General features: G+C 44.1%; 1 protein-coding gene across 2 annotated transcripts; it reads left to right on the forward strand.

The window, feature by feature from the left end:
* The first annotated feature begins 4298 nt into the window (after window positions 1-4298).
* ZBTB8A (zinc finger and BTB domain containing 8A) lies at window positions 4299-13947 on the forward strand. 2 transcript variants are annotated; one of them, XM_038757703.1, is made up of 4 exons: window positions 4299-4553; window positions 6494-7425; window positions 11324-11493; window positions 13582-13947. In XM_038757703.1, exons 2-4 carry the CDS (start codon window positions 6495-6497, stop codon window positions 13915-13917), a joined length of 1437 nt encoding a protein of 478 aa, XP_038613631.1. In that variant the 5' UTR covers window positions 4299-4553; window position 6494; the 3' UTR covers window positions 13918-13947. The 2 variants fall into 2 exon arrangements, with proteins under 2 accessions (XP_038613631.1, XP_038613632.1); XM_038757704.1 differs by having other exon boundaries at window positions 6494-7263.
* The last annotated feature ends 3629 nt before the right edge of the window (window positions 13948-17576 follow it).

The following is a 17576-nucleotide window of genomic DNA, read 5'->3' on the forward strand; positions in this document are numbered from 1 at the left end:
CGGATAAACCTATTAAATCAGTAATAATAATGGCATTTTTTAAGCACTTACTATGTGCCAAGCACTTCTAAGCGCTGGTGGGGGATACAGGGTAATCAGGTGGGGCTCACAGTCAATCCCCATTTTACAGATGAGGTAACTGAGGCACAGAGAAGTTAAGTGACTTGCCCAAAGTCGCACAGCAGGCAACTGGCGGGGCTGGAATTAGAACCCATTACCTCTGACTCCCAAACCCGAGCTTTTTCCACTGAACCACGCTGCTTCTCTAATAATAATAATTATGGTATTTAAGCGCTTACTATGTGGCAAGCACTGTTGTAAGCACTGGGGTAGTTACAAGGTAATCAGGTTGTCCCACGTGGGGCTCACAGTCTTCATCCCCATTTGACAGATGAGGTAACTGAGGTACAGAGAAGTGGAAGTCACACCGCTGAGAAGTGGCGGAGCCGGGATTAGAACCCACGACCTCTGGCTCCCAAGCCTGTGCTCTTTCCACTAAGCCACAGTGCTTCTCTGTAAATGAATTACATCTTCTGTTTCTTTACCATCACATTTATCCACAGTACCAATCCCGAGTTTAAGTGTATTTTAGTCCAAAAAATTTAATCTAACTTTGCCCAACTGGCAGAAGTTTATAAAAAATCCTATTGAGCTAGAGTTGAATAGAATTTCTGATATTTTATATTTTTTTTAAAACTTTAAATTCCCAGCAGCATGGTGAAATTAGGGCAGAACAGTCTGGAACAGACCTCCGGCAAAAGAATAAATGCCGAGTTGTCCACTACTGTTTGAACTGTTTTAAGGCATTCATTTTGTTTTTTTTTTTCCTTGCTGTGGTATTTGTTAAGCGCCGTGCACTGTACTAAGCTCTGGGGTAGGTGGAAACTAATCAGATTGGACACAGTCAGTGCTCCATGTGGGCTCACAGGCTTAATTCCCATTTTACCACGCTGCTTCTCCCAACTTTTGTTGGGAGAGGTATGGGATTTCAGCATCCAGCCGCCTGAAATGGGACATTCTGTGGAAGTGTGGGCATTGGGCTGCCCTCACTGACACGTGCCAAGGGACATATTTAATAACACTTATATTAAGTGCTTACTACGTACTAAGCGCCGGAGGAGATACAAATTAATCAGGGTGGACAATTTTCCCTACCACATGGGATTCACAGTTTGTTTTGTGGTATTTAAGTGTTTACTATGTCCCGAGCACTGTTCTAAACAGTGGGATAGATGCAAGTTAATCAGGTCGGACACGGTCCCAGTCCTACACAGGGCTCAGTGTCTGAATAGGAGAGAGAACTGGCATTTTACAGTTTTCAGTTGGGGAAACTGAGGCACCGAGCGGTTAAATGACTTGCCCAAAGTCATCCAGCAGGCAAGTGGTGGAGCCGGGATTAGAAGTCAGGTCTTCTGATTCCCAGGCCCGCGCTCGTTGTTGCATTGTGCTCTCCCAAGCGGTTAATACAGTGCTTTTCTAGACTGTGAGCCCACTGTTGGGTAGGGACTGTCTCTATATGTTGCCAACTTGTACTTCCCAAGCGCTTAGTACAGTGCAGTGCACACGGTAAGCGCTCAATAAATGCGATTGATGCTCACACAGTAAGCACGCAGTAAATGAGGGAATGAATGAATCATCAATCGTATTTATTGAGCGCTTACTGTGTGCAGAGCACTGTACTAAGCGCTTAATGGAATGAATGGAAGGCTTCTTGGTGAAAAATAATAATAATAATAACGATGACATGTATTATGGGCTTACTATGTGCAAAGCACTGTTCTAAGCGCCGGGGAGGCTACAAGGTGATCAGGTTGTCCCACTGGAGGCACACAGTCTTAATCCCCATTTTCCAGATGAGGGAACTGAGGCCCAGAGAAGTGAAGTGACTTGCCCCAAGTCACCCAGCTGACAATTGGCGGAGCCGGGATTTGAACCCATGACCTCTGACTCCAAAGCCCGGGCTCTTCCCACCGAGCCACGCTGCTTCCCCAGCGCGGCTATAAGATATCCCACTGTTGGACAGGGACTGTATATGTTGCCAATTTGTACTTCCCAAGCGCTTAGTACAGTGCTCTGCACACAGTAAGCGCTCAATAAATACGATTGATGATGATATAAGGCTTTGAAGAGGGGGGAGAGTAATTTGCCGGATTTGAGGAGGGACGGCATTCCAGGTCGGAGGCAGGATGTGGGCGAGAGAAATAGATGAGATGGAGGTACCGGGAGAAAGTTAGCATTAGAGGAGTGAAATTTTGGGTTGGAGTAGCAAGATTCCCAGACTGAGCCCCTTCCTTCCTCTCCCCCTCATCCCCCTCTCCATCCCCCCCATTTTACCTCCTTCCCTTCCCCACAGCCCCTGTATATGTGTATATATGTCTGTACATATTTTTTACTCCATTTATTTATTTGTTTATTTTACTTGTACATATCTATTCTACTTATTTTATTTTGTTAGTATGTTTGGTTTTGTTCTCTGTCTCCCCCTTTTAGACTGTGAGCCCACTGTTGGGTAGGGACTGTCTCTATATGTTGCCAACTTGGACTTCCCAAGTGCTTAGTACAGTGCTCTGCACACAGTAAGCGCTCAATAAGTACGATTGATTGATTAGGTAGGTGGGGGCAAGGTGATTGAGGGCTTTAATGCAAATGGTGAGGAGTTTCTGTTTGCGGAGGTGGACGGCCAACCTTTATAGTCTTGTCACGGTTTAACCTGTTGGGAAGCAGCGTGGCTCAGTGGAAAGAGCCCGGGCTTTGGAGTCAGAGGTCATGGGTTCAAATCCCGGCTCTGCCAATTGTCAGCTGTGTGACTTTGGGCAAGTCACTTCACTTCTCTATACCTCAGTTACCTCATCTGTAAAATGGCGGTTAGGACTGTGAGCCCCCCGTGGGACAACCTGATGACCTTGTAACCTCCCCAGTGCTTAGAACAGTGCTTTGAACATAGTAAGCGCTTAATAAATGGCATTATTATTGAGAAGCAGTGTGGCTCACTGGAAAGAGCACGGGCTTTGAAGTCAGGGGTCATGGGTTCAAATCCCGGCTCTGCCAATTGTTAGCTGTGTGACTTGGGCAAGTCACTTAACTTCTCTGTGCCTGTTACCTCATCTGTAAAATGGGGGTTAGGACTGTGAGCCCCCCCGTGGGACAACCTGATGACCTTGTAACCTCCCCAGTGCTTAGAACAGTGCTTTGCACATAGTAAGCGCTAAATAAATGGCATTATTATTGAGAAGCAGCGTGGCTCACTGGAAAGAGCATGGGCTTTGGAGTCAGAGGTCATGGGTTCAAATCCCGGCTCCGCCAATTGTTAGCTGTGTGACTTTGGGCAAGTCACTTCACTTCTCTGTGCCTCAGTTACCTCATCTGTAAAATGGCGGTTAGGACTGTGAGCCCCCCGTGGGACAACCTGATCACCTTGTAACCTCCCCAGTGCTTAGAACAGTGCTTTGCACATAGTAATCGCTTAATAAATGCCATCCAAAAAAAAAAAAAAACAACCTCTCATATGAATCTGTTAGGTATTTAATTGCTTGCTTTGGCTTTTTCCATCTGTATCTCTCTTGCTCTTTTACCCATTTTCCGTTTGGAAATTTTTGTCCACTCACTTCCCCCTTTAGGTCATCAATCAGTCGTTTTTACCGAGTGCTTAACTGGGCAGAGCACTGTATTAACTGCTTGGGAGAGCACAATATAGCAGTTGATCATAAACTAAGGGGAGAGACAATTATGCATCCATTATGCGTTCCTAAGCGCCTAATCCCGGGCCCTGCATAAATGCTATTATTACAACTCTGCACACACAATAAGTGCTCAGTAAATGCTGTTGAGAGCAATTCATTCAAGGGTGGTTGGGTTTTCTCTCTCACTTATTCTTTAAAGAGCTCAAGACCTGTACTTCTAAGCAGTGACCACCTTTAAAATGCAAAACTCAACATTGTCATTCTCAGACAATTTAGGACCAAGTGATTTCAACCGGCTTTATGAGAAGCAGCATGGCTCAGTGGAAAGAGCCCAGGCTTTGGAGTCAGAGGTCATGGGTTCAAATCCAGGCTCCGCCAATTGTCAGCTGTGTGACTTTGGGCAAGTCACGTCACTTCTCTGTGCCTGAGTTCCCTCATCATCTGTAAAATGGGGATTAAGACTGTGAGCCCCCCGTGGGACAACCTGATCACCTTGTAGCCTCCCCGGCGCTTCGAACAGTGCTTTGCACATAGTAAGCGCTTAATAAATTCCATTATTATTATTATATGTTTATGGGTTCCAGTATAACTTGATTAAATGACTACTTACACTTTTTCCCTTGCCTTGAAAAGGTACTCAGTAAAATGTTCTTTGACCTTCTTACAGGAATATTTACCGGTCTCCTGACGGCAGATAGCCCTTTATCTCCTGCACCAAAAGTACGTCAGAAGTGGCTCTCGTAGCTCCATATTGGAGTTACTCTACAAGAAGCCGAGCCAGACCTGAATCTCTTCTCGCCATTTCCAGTTTAATTGCTGTCCAAATTTTATTCTTAAAAGGGGCTCCAAGAGCGCTAACCGAAAAACACCCAGGTATGAAAGTCTTCTCTGACACTTGACATTGGTGGGGTTTCTAGTAGTATTGTTCCTAAGTGGGGTATTTAGGGTTGCAGCAGAAATGACTTATGTCAGAGTTATTTGTTTTGCTGACATTCAGTTTACAGTAGAGAACAGGGCAGTGATTTTGTTGCCGTATCGTCCCTTACGTCTTCACTAAGACTTCATGGAATATTTGGGATTTGATTTCCGTGGGCCTTGGAACTATGCTTTGGAATTGTACAGTGGACCTCCTTTTTTTTAAAAAAAAAATGGTATTTAAGTGCTTACTATATGCCAGACCCTGTACTAAGCTTTGAAATTGTAGGAAAGGCCTATCTTTTATGGTATTTAAACACATAATATGTGCCAGACACTATACTAAGCTTTGGAATTGTATGGCACACCTTTTTTTTTTTTTGGTAGTGATACTTAAGCTTTTATTATGTGCCCAGTCCTGTCCTAAGCACTGGAGTACATACAAGCTAATTGGGCTGGACACAGTCCATATCCCATGTAGAGCTCACAGTCTTAATCCCCATTTCGCAGATGAGGTAACTGAGGCACAGTGAAGTGACTTACCCAAGGTCACACAGCAGACAACAGGTGGTTCCCAGGTCCAGAGACCCAAATCCTCTGACTCTCAGGCGTTTTCCACTAAGCCATGCTGTTTCTCATTGCCTCTAAATGGAGGAGAGCAAATATGGGGGTAGTATAAGAAAAAAAATGTACTTTCACCTGTATTTCCCCTATAGTTCTTCCTGAGCTATTTGTAGTCTACTTTTCGTGATTTACAATCAATCAATCAATCAATCGTATTTATTGAGCGTTTACTGTGTGCAGACCACTGTACTAAGCGCTTGGGAAGTACAAGTTGGCAACATATAGAGACGGTCCCTACCCAACAGTGGGCTCACAGTCTAGACGGGGGAGACAGAGAACAAAACAAAACATATTAACAAAATAAATAGAATAGATATGTGCAAGTAAAATAAATAAATAGAGTAATAAACACGTACAAACATATATACAGGTGCTGTGGGGAAGGGAAAGAGGTAAGGCAGGGGTTGATGGAATATACCGGGATGGAGTTACAGTATAACTGCTTCGATCTTCATTTGGTTTGGAGATATTTGGCTGAAGAGTAACATGGCATAGTAGGTCATCTTTGGCTGCTCATTTAATCACAATTACCCAAATCACCAGAAGAATTTTTAACTTTCTTCCCTGAAATTCACATTTTTTCAACTCTGTACAAGTTTAAGACATTCCCTTAATTACAAAAACGACCCAGCTTCTCCAGTTGGATACAAATTCCTCTAGATCCCCATTTTGCAGATGAGGGAATCGAGGCACAGGGAAGTGAAGTGATTTGCCCCAGGTCACACGGCAAACAAGTGGCAGAGCCGGGATTAGAGAAGCAGCGTGGCTCAATGGAAAGAGCCCGGGCTTTGGAGTCAGAGGTCGTGGGTTCAAATCCCGGCTCTGCCAATTGTCAGCCGTTTGACTCTGGGCAAGTCACTTCACTTCTCTGTGCCCCAGTTATCTCATCTGGAAAATGGGGATTAAGATTGTGAGCCCCCCCCATGGGACAACCTGGTCACCTTGTAACATCCCCAGTGCTTAGAACAGTGCTGTGCACATAGTAAGCGCTTAATAAATGCCATCATTATTATTATTATTAGACCCCAGGTTCTTCTGACTCTTGGGCTTACACTCTACCTTCTAGCCCACACTGCTTCATGAGGTGGGCGGAAACGACAGGAAGGATTCACAGTGTGTTCTCAAATTTCTGTTTGGTAGAATAAAATGTACAGGAATAGGACATGGTGAGCTGAAGGAGGGGCTGAGGGATAATTAATCGTATCACTCAAATGCACAAAGTATCACATCTGAATCGTCTTTTTGCCAACGCTCCTTGTCTTTTCTCCTCTTAGGATGGAGATTTCTTCTCATCAGTTTCACCTTCTGGAGCAACTGAATGAACAGCGCAGGCAAGATGAGTTTTGCGACTGCAGTATCTTAGTTGAAGGGAAAGTCTTCAAAGCCCATCGGAACGTGCTGTTCGCGAGCAGCGGCTACTTCAAGATGCTTCTTTCCCAGAGTTCAAAGGAAACCAGTCAGCCTACCACGGCTACGTTTCAGGCATTTTCGCCCGAGACTTTCACCGTAATTCTGGATTTCGTGTATTCGGGCAAACTCTCACTCACCAGTCAGAATGTCATAGAAGTGATGTCGGCCGCCAGCTTCCTGCAGATGACCGACGTCATAAGCGTTTGTAAGACGTTCATTAAATCCTCACTGGACATTAGCGAGAAAGAGAAGGATCGCTACTTCAGTCTGTCGGACAAAGACGCCCATTCCAACGGGGTGGAGCGAGGTTCCTTCTACGGGCCTGGTTGGAGAGCCGAGAGCAGCCCTCCGCCTCCTCACCTAAGCCCCGATCAAGGGACGGGCGCCGTGGGTGGAAATTCTTGGAGCAATTACAACTACTACCCGGCTTCCCAAAGGAACGTCCAGCCGCCGTTGGCCAAGCAAGAGCAGAGGCAAGATTCCAGTAAGAAGTCCACCCGGCACCTAGCCCTGCCGCAGCCTTCTGACGTTCCTCCTTTCAAGACAAGTAAACAGGAAGATCGCGCTTCCCAGCCTGCCGGCCCCAATCCCCGTCCGGAAGAGCAAATTGATGCGGAAGTGGACTCCACCCATGGTGGGTACCAGTATGATCGTGGGTGTGATGTTACACCTAGAAACTTAACAGGGTCCCAACAAGAACACGAATCCCCTCGGTCTGCTTCCAAATCTCCAAAGGCAGATGAATCCTATGCTAACATGCCCTTAATTTTAGGTGTGATGGGCAGCTGGACTGAAGGTAAATAACTATCTTTTCTGTCTACCTCCTCCTCCCCCGACACTTTCTCTAGATTTTCTGCTATCCAAGGCAGTGATTCGAATAGACAAGGTTCAAAAGGGGGGCAGGATTTTCTCGACTTTCTGTAGGATCATCGTAACGGTCACTAAGAACCTCAGAAACCGGAGGTAATAAGGGATGATTTACCCCATTCCCACATTAGCGGGATTATGGTTGAATTGTTAACAGATGAACTTTTAATCATATCTATCCAATTAACAATCTTGGTTACCCAGGTGGAAAAATACAGCAGCCTGGTAAAGTACTATCAATCAATGGTATGTGCAGAGCACTCTACTAAGCACTTGGGGAAATGCAATATTATAGAGTTGGTAATAATAATAATAATAATTATGGTATTTGTTCAGCGCTTACTATGTGCCAGGCACTGTTCTAAGCTCTGGGGTAGATACAAGATAATCGGGTTGGACACAGTCCCTATCCCACAAAGGGCTTACACCCTTAATCCCCATTTTACAGAATTGAGGCACAGAAAAGTGAAGTGACTTGTCACACAGCAGGCAAGTGGCGGAGCTGGGATTAGAACCCATGACCTTCTGACTCCCGAGCCCGTGCTCGGTTCACCAGGCCACGAATGCGATCCCTGCCCACAGGGAGCTTTCATTCCACGGGAGGAGATGGACATTACAGTAAATTACAGCTAGGGGAGAGAGTGGAATATAAAGATATGGACATAAGTATTGTGGGGTTAGGGTGAGTATCAGCGTGCTTACAAGGGTTGAGAACCAAGGCACAGTCGATACAGAAGAGAGAGAGCGCAAATAGGGGAAACGAGGCCTTAGTCAGGGAAGGCCGGCGATATACTACATGTCCACGGGTCAGAAACAAATGAAATGGAGCCTAAAACTTCAGTGAGCATGTAATGATTTGTGCCTCAGCACTGGTACTGTACTCCTCCGGGGGATTGATGGTCCTCACCATCAGATGCCTCTTCACCAGGACAAGGGTAAGTGTGAGATGGGCTGGTGAAACTTTAATGAGCTGATAATCCAATAACTTTAAACTTTAATGAGCTGATAATTCAAGTAATCCATCTTCAAGGGCTAATTACAGAATAGAGATTCCTATTTGCTTGTCATCTAAAACAAGTTGGCAAAATTGCGTGGTGTACTTGTGTGTTTAGTAGCAGTCAAGTGCCCTCTTTTTTTTTTAATTGTATATTTTTTAAGTACTTACTATGTGCCCTCCACTGTACTAAGCCCTTTTGGTGCAGGGCACCGGACTAGGCGCTTGGGCAGAACAGAATTCCAAAGTGACAAGTTCCCAGCCCACCAGGAGTAGCTTTTCTTAAATTTCTTTTAATGGCATTTAAGCGCTTACTGTGTGCCAGGCACTGTACTAAGCGCCGGAGTAGATACAAGCTTAATCAGGCTGGGCATAGTTCATGTCCCACAAGTCTTATCCCCATTTTACAGATGAAGTAACTGAGGTAGAGAGAAGTGAAGCGGCTTTGCCCGAGGTCACACAGCAGACAAACGGCAGAGCTGGGATTAGAACACAGGTTCTTCCGACTCCCAGGCTTGTGGGTTTATCTGCTAGGTCATGATTTTTGTTGCCTAAACTGTAACGGCCATGTTAAGAATCAATCAATCAATCGTATTTATTGAGCGCTTACTGTGTGCAGAGCACTGTACTAAGTGCTTGGGAAGTACAAGTTGGCAACATATAGAGACAGTCCCTACCCAACAGTGGGCTAACAGTCTAAAAGAGTGGGCTCACAGTCTAAAAGAGTGGGCTCACAGTCTAAAAGACAGTGCTAAGTACAGTGCTAAGCGCTTTGTACAGTGCTAAGCGCTTAGTACAGTGCTCTGCACACAGTAAGCGTTCAATAAATACGATTGAAAGAATGAAGAAGTACTGAAGAATGAATGAAGAGAAGCAGCGTGGCTCAGTGGAAAGAGCACGGGCTTTGGAGTCAGTGGTCATGGGTTCAAATTCCAGCTCTGCCAATTGTCAGCTGTGTGACCTTGAGCAAGTCACTTAACTTCTCTGGGCCTCGGTTACCTGATCTGTAAAACGGGGGTTGACTGTGAGCCCCCCGTGGGACAACCTGATCACCTTGTGTCCCCCCAATGCTTAGAACAGTGCTTTGCATATAGTAAGTGCTTAATAAATGCCATTATTATTATTATTATTACTGGCCATTTTAAATAAAAGGGAGACTTCTTGGATTTAGCAGACATCTTTTAGCAGACATTTTTTTCCCCATTCAAATCTGGCTGTAGAAACTAGTTCACTTTAGTTCACTAGTTCACTTTTAGCGTACCGAAACTTTTAAATTCTGATTGCGTATGCTTATTAGTGAAGGGTAAAGTCTAGAATAAAGATCTATTTCTTTGTATCAGTCCATCTGGTCTTCTCAGTGTGGGTAATGTTAACCTGATTAACAGATATCTGCTATTAGTTCTAAACAAGCTACTTCATTCTTAACTTTAACAGTGTTTCTGAGTGGAATGTAATAATTAGCTTTGTGTACTTAATACTATCTTGCCTTGATAACAAACATAGTAATTTGAAACATTAATTGAGGCTTGCCTTGATAACAAACTTAATAATTTGAAACATTAATTGAGGCTTGCCTTGATAACAAACATAATAATTTGAAACATTAATTGAGGGTTTTGGAAAGAAATAGTAGATGATTACCCTATTATGAAGTCTGCGGTATTAAAAGCGCATAGTACCAATCTGCTTTTCAAACAGTCGTATTTATTGAGTGCTTCTTGTGTACAGAACACTGTAATAAGCTTTTGGAAGAGTACATTATAACAGGTAGGCATGTTCCCTGCCTGTACTGAGCGTATAGCGTAGAGGGAGAGGACAGGCGTTAAAATAAATTATGTCAACAGCATAAGACAAGACATAATTGCCATGTGACTGAGGGCGGGGTGAATGAAGGATATAAATCCAAGTGCTTTCAAAGTCAGAGAAATCTGCTTTTTTTCCGTATGGTATTTTAAGTGCTTACTATGCGCCAGGCACTGTACTAAGCGCTGGGGTGGTTACAAGCTAATTAGGTTGGACAGAGTCCGTGCAAGATCGCACGATTAGAAACCAGGTCCTTCTGACTCCCAGCATTGTGCTCTATCCGCTAGGCCATGTTTGCAAATTAATTTGAGTGCTTGCTATGTGCAGAGCACTGTGATTCATTCATTCAATCGTATTTATTGAGCGCTTACTGGGTGCAGAGCACTGTACTAAGAGCTTGAGAAGTACAAGCCTGAGAAGCAGCGTGGCTCGGTGGAAAGAGCCCGGGCTTTGGAGGCAGAGGTCATGGGTTCAAATCCCGGCTCCGCCAACTGTCAGCTGTGTGACTTTGGGCAGGTCGCTTAACTTCTCTGGGCCTCAGTTCCCTCATCTGTAAAATGGGGATTAAAACTGTGAGCCCCCCATGGGACAACTTGATCACCTTGAAACCTCCCCAGCGCTTAGAACAGTGCTTTGCACATAGCGCTTAACAAATGCCTTCATTATTATTATTTATTATATACAAGTCGGCAACATATAGAGATGGCCCAACAACGGGCTCACAGTCTAGAAGGGGGAGACAGACAACAAAACATGTAGACAGGTGACAGGTAATAAGCGGTTGGGAGAGTACAACAGAATGAGCAGACTCGTTCCCTGCCCTTAATGAGCTTACAGTCTAGACACTTGCACTATTCTGCCTAGAGAATAGTTCTCCATTTAATTTAAGTAGTGTGGGTCCTTTTGACCGATCAATAAAGATGTGGTCTGATGCAAGCTCCCAAGACTCTGCAAGTGCTTTGGGCTGTTGGTATGTTACTAGAATAACAATAAGATGACTCCAACCACTAACAGATTTGTTTTTCAACAGATGATCTGCCTCGGATGAGATTCAAGTGCCCATTCTGCACCCACGTGGTGAAGCGGAAAGCGGATCTCAAACGCCACCTTCGCTGTCATACTGGGGAAAGGCCTTATCCTTGCGAGGCCTGTGGGAAAAGATTTAGCAGGCTAGATCACCTAAGTAGCCATTTTCGAACAGTATGTATGAATTACCTCTTGGTTCTCTTCTTTATGTGCGGTGGGAAATCTTTAATATTGGGGCCTGATTTTCAACTCCATCTGAATTACAAGAACGCACTGCAAAAGCAAAAGTTGCTACACTGCCTGCCAAATCCGTGTTTATTTCGCTGCTAAATATTTGCCTTTTGGCAGTCAGACTTCCCGAGGGGGCTTTATTTACTCCCGAGTGTAAAGTTTTAAAAAACTAACTTGGAAATGTAAGCAGTCTGAGTAATGGGGTATGGTATCCCAGGGTACTTATGGTTTTGAAGGATGTTACTATATCCGGGGGGCGTGGTTTTCCAAAGAGTTACATGTTAGGTTCCATTCCTAACAGCATGGCTCAGTGGAAAGAGCCTGGGCTTTGGAGTCAGAGGTCATGGGTTCAAATCCCGGCTGCGCCAATTGTCAACTGTGTGACTGTGGGCAAGTCACTTAACTTCTCTGTGCCTCAGTTACCTCATCTGTAAAATGGGGATTAAGACTGTGAGCCCCCTGTGGAACAACCTGATCGCCTTGTAGCCTCCCCAGCGCTTAGAACAGTGCTTTGCACACAGTAAGCGCTTAATAAATGCCATTATTATTATTATTATTCCAGAACCAGCTGTAGCTTGATGGTTAAATCCTCCTCTCATCCTGCCAAATTCTGTCTCCCCTTTCTATCCCCCCTTCCTAGCAGACTTCCTGAACCCCCACCTCTGCACTCCACCCACTCCTTCCCTATCTCCCTGTGCTCCAGTGTTTCTTTTTTCCCCTTTATCTGAATTTCAGTCATAGCAACCATTGTCGCTATGTTGGTTGCCTGGTGGATAGAGCCCAGGCCCGAGAGTCAGGAGGACCCGGGTTCTCATCCCGGCTCCACCATTTGTCTGCTGCGTGACCTTGGGTAAGTCACTTCACTCCTCTGCCTCAGTTCCCTCATTTGTAAAATGGGGATTAAGATTGTGAGCCCCAGGCGGGACATGGATTGCGTCTAAACTGAATTTGAGAAGAATGCTGCCATAAAAACCCCCCAGAAAACAATATCTGGTCAGAATGGTTTTTCCTCTAATGAAACTGCCAGAATCTAGAGCTGTTCAAGTTTAAGCTCCTTTCTCTTAGGCCTTCTCAGTCACTGTAAGAGGACTTTTGATGTTTGAACCAATACAGAAATAACCCAACGTTGTACATTTGCATGTGGGAGAGGAGGGTGGGTGGGAGCTTGTCTCTAAGATTCCTGTAACCCCATCTTTAGTTGACCATCGGTGGCTTGCTTTTAAAGAACACATAACAATGATGGTTTTTGTTAATCAATCAATCAATCAATCAATCGTATTTATTGAGCGCTTACTGTGTGCAGAGCACTGTACTAAGCGCTTGGGAAGTACAAGTTGGCAACATATAGATATAAGATAATCAGGTTGGACGTAATCCCTGTATTAAGAGCTGGGGATCTAAGAAATCGGGTTGGACACAGACCCGGTCCCATGTGCGGCTCACAGTCTTAATCCCCATTTTCCAGATGAGGTAAACTGAAGCCCGGAGAAGTGAAGTGACTTGCCCAAGGTCACACTGCAGACAAGTGGCATGGTACCCAACAGTGGGCTGGCAGTCTAGAAGGGGGAGACAGAGAACCAAACAAAACATATGAACAAAATAGAATAAATATGTACAGATAAAATAAATGGGGAGTCACTTTAGAGGACTCCACAGGCCTCCCCCACGCTGCTAGACACCTTTCCGCGGCTCGGCCGCAGACCAGGCCCACGTCCGGGCAGGGCTTACTATGTTAAGCGCTTACTATGTGGCAAGCATTGTTCCAAGTGTAGATACAAGCTAATCAGGTTGGACGCAGTCTCTGTCCCACGTGGAGTTTACAGCCTTAATCTCCATTTTACAGATGAGGGAACTGAGGCGCAGACAAGTGCACTGACTTGCCCCAGGTCACACAGCAGTGTTGGGCTTAGAAGCCCAGTCCTCCTGCCTTCCAGGACTGTGCTCTCTCCACTAGGCCATACTGCTTCTCGTAGTTATCGGCTAGGCTGCCGGCTTTGGCGAAATGATAACCGTAGTGAAATCTTTCCACAGATTCACCAGGCCTGCAAGCTAATCTGCAGGAAGTGCAAGCGCCACGTGACCGATCTAACAGGACAGGTGGTACAGGAGGGCACGCGGCGCTACAGACTGTGTAACGAGTGCCTGGCAGAAGCTGGTATAGACAGCGTGCCCATCGATTTGGACGCTGAACACTCTGTTGCCTCCCCTTCAGACAGAGAGAAGGGCTCGAGGTGGCACTTACGTGGAGAGGAGAGCAGGTCGTACGTGGAAATCGTAGAAGACGGCTCTGCCGACCTGGTGATCCAACAGGTCGACGACAGTGACGACGAGGAAGAAGAAAAAGAAATTAAGCCCAACATTAGGTAGTCGGGAGCAAACCAAGCCCGCATGTCTTCTGCTACTTAATATTTTTCTCCTCTCCTCCCCATACCTTTCCAAACCAGAGTCGGGGTAATGCAGCTGTCGTACTGGTTTGGTTTTTAATGACTTGATCTAACTTGCATGCATTTGTGGCCGGGACTCGGAGTCCTCTTTTAACTATGTTCTATTTTACCAGTGGTTTACTGCATTTGGAACGGACCCAGCTTAAGTTGGCACGATGGAAGGGATGGTTGATCTCTGAATTATATTGCAGCAAGGCTTTTTAAAATATCAGACAGAAGATCTAGTTCACAAGGACTTGGCCACGTAAAACGTTCAACGTTTTCCACAACGAAACGTGTTACTTTTTAGAAAAAGGCCCTTTTCCAAAGGGGTGATTCTTTTTTTTAATATCTACCTATACATATTTATATATAAGCTATCACAATATATTCATGGTGGAAAAGGAGGAAAGCATATATACAAGCCTTGCTACCCACCTCATTGCATTAATAAAATCTTTTCCTTAATTTCAGTTATGGAGAAAGCGGTTATCATTCCAAAATGAGTACCAAGGTTCGGTGTACAGTAGACAGTATTTTCACCTACTTTTAGAGATCAATAATATATGAAAACTGTGACAGTATGAATGATTGCTCAGATTTTATTTCTATGCATTCAGTGCTATAAGCTATAGAAAACAATGGCTGGAAATGATGTCACTTTTGCTTCAACCATACAGGTATCAGTCAAGCGGTTGACAAAAGTATGGACCAAATTTTTATAGCGTAACATATTTGTAAAAGGCAGAGGATGCTGAGGTTGGTTATAGCAGGATCGTTCATTTTCAAGTAGAGTCCGTTAGGCAAGATTTTTCCTTTGGGGATTCCTCAAGACTTTCTTCTGAAACTACTAGCAAAATGTGTTCGATCCGGTGCTGAGAATGATCTATTAGGACTACAGAACTAAGAGGGCCAGTAAACTTCATGAGATAGTAATTAATAATTGTGGTATTTGTTAAGTGCTTGCTATGTGCCAAGCACTGTTCTAAGTGCTGGGGTAGATAAAAGTCACTGTAAGAGTTGTCACCACTTTCATCTTCCTTATAATTGAGGGGAGAGAATTCCACCCATGTACTATTAAAAAATGCTGTCACACCCTCCGTGTGCACCTCTTAATCTAGTGTTTTTCACTCATTTTAAATCATCCTTTATATAAATTCCTATCTTTGAGTTGGGTAATGATTAAATCTTCTGTGAACAGTTTTGGCATGGGTGGCGAGAACAGAAGTAGTGATTACAAGGAGGTAGTAGTGCTAGAGCCAATGAAAGAGTCTGATGCCAGATAAATTACACTTTTCCCTCCCTTTGGGTGCCCCCAAATAGCTGTGTATTGAAAGCAACCACTCTGCTAAAGTATTCACATGACCAGTAGAGTTTTTTAACCTTGTTTTTATGCCTTTTGCTAGAGTGAAGGTGGGAACCATAATTCCTGCCGAGAGTGACTTCCAATGTGAAATACTCCTTCAGCATGTTTGGAGTTTGCTATCCAATGATCATTATGTGATCGGAATGAAAAAATGGAGACCCACATTTTTATCTAAAAAACACCACACAGACTGTGTGTGGGTGTGGTATTCAAATTCTTAATTTCTGATGCCGGAACCCACCCAAAGACGGGCTGGAAAGGGACTCAAATGACTCCAGCCTACCTTGCAGCTCCAAAAAGAGTAAGCATGTCTTATAGTACCGTATTTATCCAAATCTATCAGGAAGGAGACAGATAAACACGGTGCTGTAATTAAATAGATGTAGCAGGTGCCCCGGTGACGAGTTCCGGTCTTTTGACTTTCTCTTTGCTCCTGAAGCCTGAGGATGTAGGAAAGCCTGGGTCCCCTAACCGACCCTAAAGAACGTCTTGAGAGATATGTAATAGCAAGTAGCAAACATCGGGATTGGCCCCTTCTCTCAAACTTGGTATAAAAATGAGCTGTATTATTTGAAGGCAGGTGATATTTGGATAAATAAGGCCCAGATTTGCTATCAAGGTTTGCAGATCAGAATTACAAAAAGTATTCAAAGGTCAATTGATAATATCGTTCCAGAGAAAAATTTCTCTAGTTTAAATTACTTGCTGCTCAAAGAAGAAGGGGCAAGGCCCAGATCCCTAGAAAATGCTCAGAACAGGATTATTTCTGAAACAGGGTACCTATTCCTACATTGTAAGAAGGGAACAACTTACAGTAAGGTTTGTGATGACAGAGGGATCTTTACTTCTACAAATCAGTTAGTGGCATGTGTGCTCTCTCATTCTTTAAAATAAAACTTTTATCTGAATTCCTTGATATGCTCTTGTGCTCTCTGCATGCAAACTGAAATATCCCAGCATGGTTATTAGCATGTCCATACACTGAGGGTCAGCAGTGCTGCATGTAGCATTCTGTTTCCTTTTAGGAAATAATACCACCCCTTGACTACCGATGAAACTTATCAAGCTTCCTACCCTAGCCCCAGCACCATCCACTACTAAAAGGTTAAAATAGTAAGTACTAGAGTTTTGCCACTTGGACAGAATTTAAGAACGACAGGAATAGGGGAGATGTTAACATATTGTCATAACTTTGCAACACCTACTTTACAGAAGGTAGTCCTAAAATAGTCATTATTCCAATGCTTAATTTTTTTCTCCTGAATTGATTTAGATTGAAACATCGTAAGTTTTTTTCAGGACACTGTTTGGAACAATGTATTTGGAGAAATGATGCGTGGGGGTTATAATGTTTGAAAAACTCACTGTATATGACTGTAAACTCATTGTGGGCAGGAAATGGGTCTCCCTACTCTGTTGTAGTGTACTTTCCCAAGCTCATTGTGGGCAGGAAATGGGTCTCCCTACTCTGTTGTAGTGTACTTTCCCAAGTGCTTAGTACAGTGTTCTGCACACAGTAAACACTTAGTAAATGCCATTGATGATGATGATATGCAGGGAAATGGCAAGAGGATTGTCTGACAAAGCAGCAATGTTCTGGTTCACTCATTCATTCCATCATATTTATTGAGCGCTTACTGTGTGCAGAGCACTGTACTAAGCGCTTGGGAAGTCCAAGTCAGCAACAGATAGAGATGGTCCTTACCCAACAATGGGCTCACAGTCTAGAAGGGGGAGACAGACAACAAAACAAAACATGTAGACAGTTAACTGCCTTCTGAACTCAGAGCATCCTGTAATTGATTTCTGCCTTATTTATGACCACTTAGGTCTGTGCAGTAGGCACTTTGCAAAAACAATATGAGAATAAATTCTTCATTTTAGATGCAGCCTACCTGGAAGCACGAGGGGGAGGTAAATGACTTCTGAAGTTCTCTTCTAATTGAATGATTGCATCCAAGGAGGAAGTTCTCCAACTAACAGAAGTAAAAGAACTAAAATTCTTTTAGACTGTGAGCCCACTGTTGGGTAGGGACTGTCTCTATATGTTGCCAATTTGTACTTCCCAAGCGCTTAGTACAGTGCTCTGCACACAGTAAGCACTCAATAAATACGATTGATGATGATAACACCTGTTTCATAAAGATGGTTGAGCTAGTTTCTAACTTGTCCTTTCAAAGCTCTTAACAACAGTGTCTCTTAGAATGATTCAAGATGGTCATTGCTAATGGTTTTAA

This window comes from Tachyglossus aculeatus, chromosome 16 (assembly GCF_015852505.1).
Source record: "Tachyglossus aculeatus isolate mTacAcu1 chromosome 16, mTacAcu1.pri, whole genome shotgun sequence".
Lineage (NCBI taxonomy): Eukaryota > Metazoa > Chordata > Mammalia > Monotremata > Tachyglossidae > Tachyglossus > Tachyglossus aculeatus.